This window comes from Hyperoodon ampullatus (genome assembly GCF_949752795.1).
Source record: "Hyperoodon ampullatus genome assembly, chromosome: 7".
Lineage (NCBI taxonomy): Eukaryota > Metazoa > Chordata > Mammalia > Artiodactyla > Ziphiidae > Hyperoodon > Hyperoodon ampullatus.
Genome location: NC_136920.1, coordinates 106929334 through 106941942, shown reverse-complemented (window position 1 = coordinate 106941942; position 12609 = coordinate 106929334). Strand labels below are relative to the sequence as shown.

At 34.6% G+C, this 12609-nt stretch overlaps 1 protein-coding gene across 3 annotated transcripts in view; it reads left to right on the top strand.

The window, feature by feature from the left end:
* The window catches only part of CWF19L2 (CWF19 like cell cycle control factor 2), a gene marked incomplete at its 3' end in the record, with an annotated part of 168843 nt that extends 157224 nt beyond the window's left edge, over positions 1-11619 (top strand). For 2 of the 3 annotated variants that reach the window (XM_079708102.1, XM_079708104.1), the window contains exon 18: positions 2739-2882. In XM_079708102.1, coding sequence (XP_079564228.1) covers positions 2739-2882 — 144 coding nt within the window. Of the gene's footprint in view, positions 1-2738; positions 2883-11593 lie in introns of those variants that run through there. The other variant, XM_079708103.1, reaches the window with a different exon arrangement.
* Positions 11620-12609: the final 990 nt, after the last annotated feature.

Genomic DNA, 12609 nt, shown 5'->3' with positions numbered 1-12609 from the left:
CAGAGTTCAGCAATTTTGTAACACTTTTCTTTTGAAGGGAAATCAAAACTTTGGGCACAATATATAGTGAAGTTGGTTATTACTGTTCCACCCAAGTTTTAGAGGGAGTACCCAGAAACTGTTAATAAGTATATGCCAGAATATTTATAACAGGAATATTACTTTGTAACCAAACATTTGTTGACAGTGTCAATGGTGACTATAATGCTTTCCTGTGGAGTCAGCCAGGCTTGTGCTGAGAGTGATGATAACTGATAATGATGATAACCCACTCATTGAGGATTTACAATGAGCCTGGTGCTGTTCTGAGCACTCATTTAATGCTCACAATAACTCTATTATGTAGATATTTTTATACTTTCATTTTATAGATGATGAAACTGATCTACAGAGAGGCTATATAACTTCCCCATGGTCATGTGCTAATAAGTGACAGAAACAAGGGGTGCATAAGCTCATGGTTGAACTAGAGAACAAATGATCTCACATCTTCATTTATAATTAAGAATGATATAGTCCGAGAAGAATGTGTCACTCATTTCACACAGATAGTTTCTGGACAGATACTAGAGTGTAGATCTTTCATTTTTTGCTAGTGGGTTCTTTCCGTTACTACAGATTGCCTTCTAGGGGCATAGTCCTTAAATTTAAGGTCTACTGAGTATCTGGGAAGTATGTAAGTTAGTATCAGGGACTAGAATGAAATTAGTGAAGCCATTGAAGCAATCAAAAGAAGTCTAGGCAATAACAGCTCTAGAAGTGACCTTTCAATCTAGTGTAACTCAGGCCTTTCTCTCTAAATTAGAGGAGCCTAGATGAACTCTGTCCATGGTTCCCTGTTCTTCCTCCCCACTTTCATCTCCTGTGTAAGATCATTTTCTGAAAAGAATAGTGACATGTAAGAGGTTTGGACTCAAAACCTTTTATGCTGTTATCCTTAAAGGTTAACTAGAGGCCTAAAATCACATTCATCTATGAACTGTTGAGATATGTTACAGAAACTTGTCTGAGAACTTTTCAGAATATCTTTTCCCACAGTTAACTAGAAAGAAATTTGTTTTCATTGCTCTGAAAAATTCTGTTGTTATACAACAGAGCTTTATAACTCAAAGCTTTACGACTCTGCATTTATTTCTTTCAAAAAAAGAATACTTAATTCTAGTGAAAATGAAGTAAAATATCAATTTTTTAACTTGCATAAATTTAATTGGGAGATCGCCCCCCCAAAATATTATGCATGTACTATGGTTTTTATGATACTGTTTTAATGTTAAAAGGAAAGCTTCTTTAGTTAGCATTACATCATTGATCCGTTTTCCCCAAAATCTGCTTTCCAAGAAACAGCCTATGAGACCAAAACTCCCTTCAGCCTGCAGTTGTTTAGAGAGCAAGAAGGGTTGGTCTCTTTCCATTAACATCTGCTTCAGTAACAGAACAAGAATCAGTCCTTATATGGTACACATGAGACAAAACTTGATGCTTTATAGACAGTTCTAGATCAATTTATAAGCTAGGCTTTCTTAAACTACATTGCTAGTGATTGGCTGGTGCCAAGAAACTCTTGCATTAAATCTAAATGTGCCCTCTTTTTAAACTATGTCTCTCTTAACCCCTTTATTTCCCTTTCCCACTGAAAAGAGGTTTCCTTTTCCATGAAGCTTTTCCTGATTTATCCAACAATTAGAATCTTCTTTCTTTTAGAGTTTCCGTGAAGTCTGCTTTGACATTTGCCTTATTCTGCTTTATAACTCCCACCGCAGCTCCACATTCTGTTATGAGCTTTCTGAAGACAGAGAAATGTATTTTAGTTATCTCCGTATCCCCTACAATATTTGGCACTTGCTTGTACATAGTAGGTCCCTTTAGTATATTTGTTAAGATGAAGAACCTATGTCTTAGAATGATTATGTCCAAGGTCTTACCACACAATCCTGTAGACCTAGACTGAATATACAGAACTCAACCCTTAGCCCAAGATTTTCTGTATTACTGTACTTCCCTTCCTCGAAGCATTATAAATCTCCCCCATGTCTTTCTGTACGTGGATACTCACTATCATAAATTTGATTAATTTCTGTAGCTGATAGCACAGCTATCAGGAAGAGGAAGAGGATCATGAAGGAAATGATCTACAATAATAAGCAGACAGAAATCCATTCCTTTCAGGGCTTGGGAATGTGACTTTTTAAATGAAGGTGATTTATAATTTTTAATTCTTGGTTTGCTTAGATTAGTACTAAAATATGATTTTGTTTCCTGAAAAAAGATCTACAGCTAATAGTAGAAGAAACTGGCTTTTAACTAGACTGGGTAGTAGAGAGAACATTAGCCTGAGATTCAACTGTAGTTGAACAACCAAGTTAATAATTGCTACGTGTTGATCAACTTTTTCTTCAAACTTTTACCAGAGCAGCTAATAAGGACCAAATTAGTTAAATTTCATTTTCTCTTCCTCCCCTTTGCTGCTGTCTGATAGATGTGCTAACAAGCAACAAAATAGACAAATTGTTTGACAGGAGACACAGCTAGGACCCCTAGAATCACAGGGTTTGCATAGTTAGAACTAAATGAAAAGAAGGTTTATTTTTAACTTGAAACTAATACCTATGTAAAATTTGAGCATCCTCACGGAGAACTACTTAATGTTATATTTAGTAACAGAATACATAGAAATAGTTTCATTCCTGTTTTTAGTATTTATACATGCACGTGTTTGTATTTTTCTCATTCTTTGAAAGGAAATCATTGGTGGGATGCTGGATGTGGAACCAAGACTTTGGAGGAAAGGAATCCGAGAAAGCTTTGAGGATCAGAGGAAGAAAGTACTGCAGTTTGCTCAGTGGTGGAAACCATTTGACTTCACCAAAAGTAAAAAATGTTGAGACATACTTTTCATTTTTTTATTTCCTCTTCAGATTTCTTTCAGTTTTATTTCCATTGCATCTAACTAAACAACTGATCATCAGGTAATAGGAAGAGAGTCATGATCTGGGTTTATGACAACTGCATCACTGGATTGTGTCGGTTTCCTTCCCCACCTGCTCCTGTGGACTTCATTGTAGTAACTGTGGAGCAAGACCAGTTATGTTGTGTGACCTGTTCATGTCCTGTTCTGTACCTATGTCTTGGTATTCTGAACTATTAACACATAGAAAGACTTTTCTGAAGAATTACCTAGGAAGTATAGCAAATCATTGCTTCAGAGGGAAGCGGGTCTGCTTCAAGTTTGTCTGCTGACTAGCTTCTTTTGCATTTTTTAAACTAAGAGTGGCATATTTAGTAATAATTGAAATTTCTTTTCACAGCATTTTATAGAGGCTCTTAATTTTCTACCAATAGCATATACATTACTACTGTTCTTTTAATTAAAGGAAAAAAGAATGTCCCAGAAGTAATTAAGAATTAAATAAGGTATATAACATATTCATGATTTGTTTTTATTTCTGCATTTTTAAATAATGTCTTTGAATTTTGGTGATTTTAAAAGTAATTGTTCCAAAAATTACAGTTTACATTTGTTTGGGGTTTGTATGAACGTTAAAAATTTTAGCCAAATCATCATTTTGGAGTTGTATTGATTATTACAAAATCTTAAGTAATGTGAGTATTTTTAGTGTCAGGAACACATTCTGTTGTCCCATTTGATCTGAGGTTCTTCATTTTCCTTTATTCTTACACTTGGTGTGAAGAGAAAAACCCTATACATATAAAATATGGCCATGGTCTCTAAGAGTGTTCCTACTTTATTTTTTATATGGAAGATATTTTTGTAGTAACCCTTTTTCAAAGATGTTGATTTTTTTGGAGCAGAACCTTGACATTTTGTCATGAAATGTTGAATACTTAGAATCAATGTGACGTACTCTAGAGTAACTCCTAACTCGACGTAGTTATTTTTAATATTGACATCTCATTTCTTTAGTATCCTGAAGAAAGAGAAATGTTTATGTTCTATCTGCAGTTTTAAAATTTTAATAAAAGTTGGAAGTTTAATGGTTTCAGATTCTCAATATTTGAAAATTGGATTTAAGTTATTATCACATTGATACTTGATAGTATTTTATTTATTGCTGTTTTCAGACTCTTTTGGCCTTGCTGCAAAGTCGCAGAGGAATCTTTAACATTCATTTATTCAATCAGTGAGTTAACAAACATTTGTTTGCAGGGCATTTTGTTGCATAGTGGTAGTACAAAAATAAAAAAATACTTCCTATACCTTAAATTATTTCATAGTTTAGTGGTGCAAGAGACATGTTCAAAAATAATTGCAGCACAATATAAGTTCTAATGCAAGATATGTGCCAAGTGTATTCAAGTACAGTGCTAAAGGACTATTTACACCTCCTCTGTCTTCATTCTTAGCTGATGAATCTTGCTTCCTGTTTTACTGAGAAAATAGAACTAAATGGAAGGGAGTTTCTACCACATCTAATTAATATACCTGCATTTGTACGCATGCACTCTGCTTCTCCTCTTGATAACTGTAGGTAAATTATTTTGTTGTCCTTACCTAGAGCTAGTCAACTAATTTATATACTACTAGATTTCATCCTTTTTCACCTACTCAAATGCCTCTACCCTCTGAATTATTAGATTTTTTCCTCTCTATAAGATTATTTCAATTAGCATACAAAACCTTTTATAATATATCAACAACAAGCCCTGGCATCATACTGCCACCCCTAGCCATTTCTCTTCTCCAGTTGAGCAAAATTCATTTTAAAAAAGTCTGTTTCCTTTCCTTCCATCTTCTTCCTGTTCTCAGTAGTTAGACTTCATTCTCACCATTCTACTACTTTTAGTTTTGTTTATGGTAAGGCCCTCAGTTCCTTCCACATTGCCAAATCAAATAATTTATTGTCAATGCTCATCTTACTCTACCAGCTTCATTGGCATACTTGATCACCTCCCCTTCTTGAAACACTATTTTTACTTTGCTTCTAGAACACTGTCTCTTATTTATCCTCTTTCCTTACTGGCTGCATCCTCTCAATCTCCTTTGCTGGTTTCTCCTCTTGTCAACTTCTAAGTGTTGAAATGCCTATTCTCAAACCATAACTACTGTATTCACTCTCTCCCAAGGTAATTTTCTCAATAAAATGGTCTTAAATACTATTTTTAAGTTGGTTCATTTACTCAGCAAATATTTGAGTGTCTTCTGTATGCCAGTCACCGGTCTGTGTGCAGAGGTTACATTAGTGAAGAAAACAAAAATCCCTGTCTTTGAGGAGTTTACATTGTATCAGAGAAGACAGATAGTACACATTAGACAATAAATAAATTGTCTAGGAGATGTCAGAGGTGATAAGTACTATGGAAAAAGGAAAATAGAACAAAATAAGGAGGTTGTTTTCCAAATTTTTATTCACTTTGGACATCTTCACTGAATTCCAGAATCACATATCCAAATACCAACTTGACATCTGTTCTGTAACTGTATCGGTAGTAAGCATATATAAAATGAACTCCTGATTTTCCTCCTGTTCTAGTTATTTATAATAATAACCATTTCATTATATCTCATGGTTTTATAGGGGAGACGTTTGGTCAGGGCTCAGCTGGATGATTTGCCTCTGCTTCAAGATGTCCGGGGCCTCAGCTGGGATAGCTCAAATGTCTGGAGATGACTGGGGTCATGTGTCTGGATACTCTGTTCTTCATACAGTGTATGCTGAAGCTGGAATAGTGGAAATGGTTCCTTTACTCACATGTGTGGTGCCTATAGTGGAATGAATGGAACAGCTGGGGACGGGCTGATAATACTCTTTTCTCCTATGGTAATTTCAGGGTAGTTGGACCTGCTATATGGCTTCTGGATTCCTCCAGAGCAATCATTCCAAAAGACAGTTCCGAGAGATAAGAGGTAGAAGGTGCCACTCTTCTAGAGTCTGGTACAGCTTAACTTTTGCTGTGTTCTTTTTATGATAAAGTTGTCACAGAGCCCACCTACATTCAAGAAGAGGGGTCATAACCCTATCTCTCAGTGGTAGTAGTGTCAAATAATTTGTGGTCATCTTTAATCTACCACAGTCCACCCTCTGGCCACAAACTTATACTCCTCCTATGTGAAAAACATATTCAAATCCACCCAGGAAAGTCCCATTCCAGTAGGGCATTAGGCTTAGACTCAAAATTCAGGATCCCATCTAAATCAGGCCCAGATGGAGATGAGGTTACTCAGGTGCTTCAATCTGAAGACCTGTGAACTTAGACAAATTATCTGTACCCCTTACACACACACACACACACACACACACACTATCAAACATACAGTAATAAGAGAAGTATATAGTTACTGCAGTAGAAACATTCATTGAAAAATATGGAAAACTTGATGCACATTTTAGTCACTGTTCGCTAGTAATTCTAAAATTAAGTCAAGCATATGTTGCCAGTTGCTTGATTAGGGCCCCAGTCCTGCTTTTTTTTTTCCCCCCCAGTCCTGCTTCTTGAGAATGATTCCATTGGGCTCTTTGCTCTGCCCTTTGCACTCTTGGTTCAACGCTCAGTCAGCCTTTGTTTTTCATAAGAAATAACTCAAGACTTACACTTCCAGCTAAGACAAAGTAACCGCATTATCTTCTTGTCCAAAACAACTGAAAAATAGACAACATATATGAAAGGATGGTTTTTAAGACATGGGATATCAGGCAAGAAAGTATGATGAGCCCTGAGAGATGGGGGGAAAGTGAGATAAACCCTGTATTACCCTATCTTATTGCTGTGAGAGTTTCCACCTTGTGGTACAAGTTGGGAGAATCCAGGCAGAGCCCGTTGAACTAACTGAGTTGAGGAAGTAGAACTATGAGTCTGGGGAGACTAAGACCACAGGACTGGTTACTAGAGAAGAGATTGCTACACAGAGAATTCTAGAGATCTTCAGAGGGTCACCTTCTAGTATCTGTACAGTGACTAATTGTATGCATGTGAGGAAACTACCCAAGGCCAGGAAAAGATTGATCTACCCGAGATGATTAGAGGGAACCTTTCTTGATAGCTAGAATGGAAAATTTCAAGACTGACTAGGAATTGGGTAGAGTACACAGATGGTAATTGCAGTGTAGAATAATTATTCCAACACTTAGCACTGATCTAGTGTTGACAGACATCTTAAAAGCAAGAGGCAAAAGGCTCAAACTGTTTCCAAGTAACTGCACCTCGGAACAGAGCTTAAAAGTATGTATAGGAATAAAAATATATCCAGTAGTCACAATATAAAATTCAAAGTGTCTGGCATCCAGTCAAAAATTACAAGGCATGCAAAGAAAACAGCTACATGGATAAATATATAAGATTTTTTTCTTATTCTCTAGATTTCTTTAAAAGATATTTTCCTTCTATAAACAAAAATCGTATGAGGTTTATAACATATGTAAAAGCAAAATAAATGACAATAATAGCACAAGGGTGGGAAAGGGAGAAATGAAAGTACAGGATATTGTACTATATTTGAAGCAGTATAACATAACTTGACTGTAGGCTGTGATAAAGATATGTAATTAAAGCAGATCCTAAGATAAAAAAACAAGCAAATAAAGATTTATAGCAAAAACCCAACAAAGAGGGTAAAATGAAACATAAAATAATCTAAATGAAGGCAGAAAAAGAACAGGGAAACAAAGTATAGGTGGGATAAAGAGAAAACAAATAACAAGATGATAGATTTAAACCTAAACATTATATTAATAATATCCTTTTTTTATTTCCATATAGCAAATTACAACTTAAGCAGCTTAAAGCAACAAATCTTTAATATCTCAGCTTCTGTGGGTCAGGAGTTCAGGCACAGCTTGACTGGGTCCTCTGTGCTTAGTATCTCACCAGGCCAAGGTGTCAGCTAGAACAGAGTTTTCACCTGGAGACTGAACTCAGAAAAGATTCACTTCCACACACACATGGTTCTTTGCAGCATTCAGTTCCTTGCAGCTAGAACTGAAAACTTCAGTTGGTTAATGGCTGTTGGCCAGAAGGTGCTCTCTGCTTCTCTAGGCATCAGCAATTTCTTACCACATGTGGTTCTCTAACATGGCCTATTGCTTCTTCACAACCAGCAACAGAGAGGGAGATTCCAGAAAGATGGCAGCTGAACTCTTACATAATACGCAAAATCACATACATCTGTTCCCATATACTATTGGTTAGAGGCATGTCACAGGTCCTGGATCCCCACACTCAAGGGGATGCAATCACAAGGTTGTGAACACCAGGATTGGAACATAATGGAGGCCACCCTAAGAGTTTGTCCACCAAAAATATGCCATTTCACATTTTAAGAAACTTTCTTAAAACTTTCTTCTTTCATTTTTCCCACCTTGCCCTTTGTTTTTCTACATTTTATTTCTGTGTCTATTAGAATCTACAGAATACATTGTTATTTTTGCTCTAAACACCTAACTCTATTTTAAAGCAACTTTTTAATGAGGAAAAAATATATATATACTCAAGTATTGCAATTTCCAGTACTCTACATTCCTTTTAGTTGATCCAAATTCACATTTGGTGTCACCTTAGTAAATGGACATAAAGTCAGTTTGATTTTTTTAGCCTTGTCCTGTGTACCTGTTGTTCCTAATTTATTTATTGATTCTGTAGCAATATTTGTTTGTTCTTTGGTTTCTCATTTTTTATAGCTAAGCAGTCTTCCTAATTCTATTTTTTAAATCATCTTGTTTTTTGAGCTTTTGTTTATTGTATTTAGATTTTCATCAGTTGCTCAAGAAGCACTTTATGGAAATTTATTTTGTGTGTTTTCTTCTAGTCATGCTCTTTGTAGTTTGCATGCATTGTTTCAATTCATTTATACATTTATTCTTTACTCCTTTTTCTTTTTTTTTTTTTTTTTTTTTTTTTTGCCATGGTGTGTTTACAGAGTTGCCAGAATGTTTCTTTTCATCTTGTTCATGCTTGGAGGTCTGTGTTGTACATTCTATCAGCAATAAAATGGCTTGGCTTTCTTCATACTTTCTAACTTGAACCAATTTGTTTTCCAGTCAGCACTGTAGTTTGAGGCCTGGATAGTTCCTATTCTATCTACTTTTTCGTAGCCTGAGGGAATTGTGGGGAAGGGTGGAGAGTGGAGGTGTGATTGAGATGTTTTGTTAGAATTGCTGAGCTCTGTAAGTCTCTCTGTGAGATAGTAAATATTGTGTATCATCATTCATATTGCCTAGTAGAAATCTTTCCATTCCCATTGGGAAAGATATGTGGGTTTTAAATTATTTCCCAACTCAGTGTTTAGCACTGGAGCGTTCACTTCAAAAAGTCATCTCCATTGTGCACTTTTTCATAAGTTAGCCCATTTCTCTCCAGCCTTTTCCAATATTTCCTCAATGACAAAATGGAGGCAAATAAGAGGGAAAAGATAAGGGTAATGACTGAGTTTGTTTCTTTTCATAATTTGGGGTATTGGGTATTAGTGACAATTCTGAAAAGTTAATACTCATTGAGGTTTTCCTTAATTTATGAATTTAATTCATTTATTCTTAATTCTTTTATTGATCAATATTTTTCTGCTTTTTTAACTACATGTCATAGATTCTGATATAAAGTGTTTTCATTATTAGAAAATTTTACTTTCAATTTGAATTTCTCATTTGACCCAAGGATTATTTAAAATAAGGTTTATTAATTTCAATAGAAGATCATTTTTGCTTTTTGGATTTGTTAATAATTTCTAGTACTACATTGTGATCAGATATTTTTTGTTAATATTTCTACTTTACGGAACTTTGTGGCCTCATATATGATTACTTTTTATGAATAGTTTATATGTACTTTAGATGGTATACAGTCTACTATCAGCATGTCAAGTTTGATTTATAGTCATAGAGTCTACGTTATGTTGTTTAGGTCTTCTATATACATAGTCATTTTTTGTACTTATTTTGTCCTGTACTTTGTTTTGTTTGTTAACGTCTTCTACTATTAGTGCAGGTCTATCTTTGTCTTCCTGCATCTTCTGGTTACAGTGTTATTTGGCACAAGATAACTATTATCTTTATTGTGAATTGTGGCTCTTAGCATTAAAAGAGAGCTTTCTTTGTCACAATTTTCCTTTTTTGGCCTAGATTATACTTTGCCTGGTACCCTTACTTTCTTATTGTTTTCATTTACCTAGCATTCCATTGTCCATCCCATTATTTTTAGCCTTCTTAAATAACTTTGATTCTTATATGTGTCATACTGTTGGTTCTTGCTTTGAGAGCCAGATTGGAAGCACTTTTCCTTTAATAGATGTGTCAAACCCATTTATATTTATTAATATGACTGAATGTTTGGTCTCAAGTCTTTCAGAAAATTTTATAATTATTACATTCACTCTGTTTATTTCTCCATGTAATGTACATTATTTGCTATTTTTTTAAAAACTTTGTTGATATTTAGGAAGGTTTGAATTTTTCTAGTGGTTACCAATTTCCCTCTACTTTATCCTCATTGTCATTAAATGTTTACTTTCTGATTTATCAGGTTTTTAAAACCCTTAATTCACACCTATTGCCTATATAGCATACAGCAACCAATGAGCTTATTCTACTTTCTTCTTTATGTTCCATTTTTTAGTTATCTTATTTCTACCTGGTCACACATAAAATGTTTATATATTGGTTTTGCATTGTCATCCCTATTACTCATTTGTCATAAAGCTTCTATTAAATATAAATTCTCAGTGTCATTTTAATTTGTTTATTGGCTGAAGTTTTCTCAAGTCATCTCTTGCTTGAATGAAGCTCATTCATTACTAGATTCCTCATTAGTGGCTCATCTGTACACAATTATCTAAGTTCTTATGTTTAAAGATGTTTTTCTATAGTACTGATACTTGAAGGATGGCTTAGCTGAATATAAAATCCTTGATTCACACTTGTTCAGTTTTCTGAAAATTCTTTTCCATTGTTGCCTTGCCATATACATATGTGTGTGTGTGTGTGTGTGTGTGTGTGTGTGTGATTTTGAGAAGACTGATGCCAGTCTAATTCTCTTGCCTTTACAGTTTATTTGGTCATGTAGCCTGTAATCCTTGAGGGTTTTTTTTTTTTAATTTTAAGTCTAAATAGTTTTACCAGGATATGTCTCAGAGTTAACATTCTAGGTTTACTTTTCCAGTTACCTTGAGATCCCTTTCAAAATGTAAATTCACATCTTTTTTATTTGTGATTAAGTTTTTATAATTATAGTTTTAAGTATTAATTCTGTTACATTGTTTTTATTTTCTTCTTCAGAGACTCCAATTATACATGTGTTATTTCTCCTTTGTCCACCATTTCACTCTTTCTAACCCTGTTTCCTTTCTCATATTGCTTGTTATTTTGCATTTCTTCTTTGCCTCTTAAATTTTCATTTAGTCTGTTCTCTATGGGCACCTTGTAATTTAATCTTAATTTATGTTATGATTTTGCCTTATCTTCCATTTCTTTCTTGAATTTAATCATCTCAATTATGCCAGTTATTTTTGCCTATTTCTGTTGTTTTTTTGTTTGTTTGTTTTTTTGAGTTTTCAAGTCAGGTTGCTTTTTATATACCCAAATGCTATTTGAGTGTTTTAATTCAGTTTGCTCTGTTTTGTTACAGTTTTCTATGATTGTTGTTTTGGCAGAGTTTGGTTGAGTCCTTGGTTGATTGAATCTGCAGATGTGGAACCACAGATATGGAGGAACCACAGATATGGAGGGCCGACTCTAAATTATATTCTTACATTTTCAACTGTATGGAGGGTTGGCATACCCCTAACCTCCATGTTGCTCAAGGGTCAACTGTAATTTGAGGTTTGGATATATCCTATCTTTTCCTCAGGTTGAGGGTATGATTTTTGTATAAATTTATTTGTTCTTCTTGTTGTTCTTTATTGTTTCTGGTGGATATGGGGAGACAAAGATGTAGGTAGCTGCCATTCTTCTTTATTACCTGGAGCTTCTCTCTTGTTCACTCTTAAATCCACCTCAGTGAGGCCTCCAAAGCTGTTTATTTTTGGAAGCTACAATAGTAATGTTGATCCAGTTGCCCAATTCAAAGCAAATTAACCAAAAAGACTATTTCAGTCTTTATCTTAGTTACGTTCTCTATAAGACAGAACATTGTTGAACATTACATGAAACTCTTTTTACTTTATTGGTGGCCCTGTCTCTGTTTTCTTATTCCTCTTTGTTTTTTATTAATATAGTTTCTGATTCCTTTTTCTTTGTACACCCCTGAAATGAGTTCTTTATCTAAATACCCCATAAGATACTTCAGAATCAACATATCCAAAATAAAACATATTTTACTCATTTCCAAAATTTTTCTTCCTCCAGTAGATCCAGTTTCGGTGAATGAATCTAACCATAACCAAGTAAGCCACACCCCAAATTTGAGTCATCTTTTGTGCCTTCCACATTCAATGACCAATTGTGTCCTGAACAATATACTTTTTTAACATATCTCAAATATCCTCCTTATTCCCTATGGTATGGCATCGCTTCAGACTTCTGTCATCTCTCTTCTGAATTGCTGTATTAGCCTAACTGTTGTTTCCCTTTCAGTTTTGCTTTTTTCTTTCAATGTCAGAATTATTTCTTTAAAAAATCATGTCATGCCTCTTCAGTGGTTCTTTTTTGCTTAAAGGATAAAATCCAA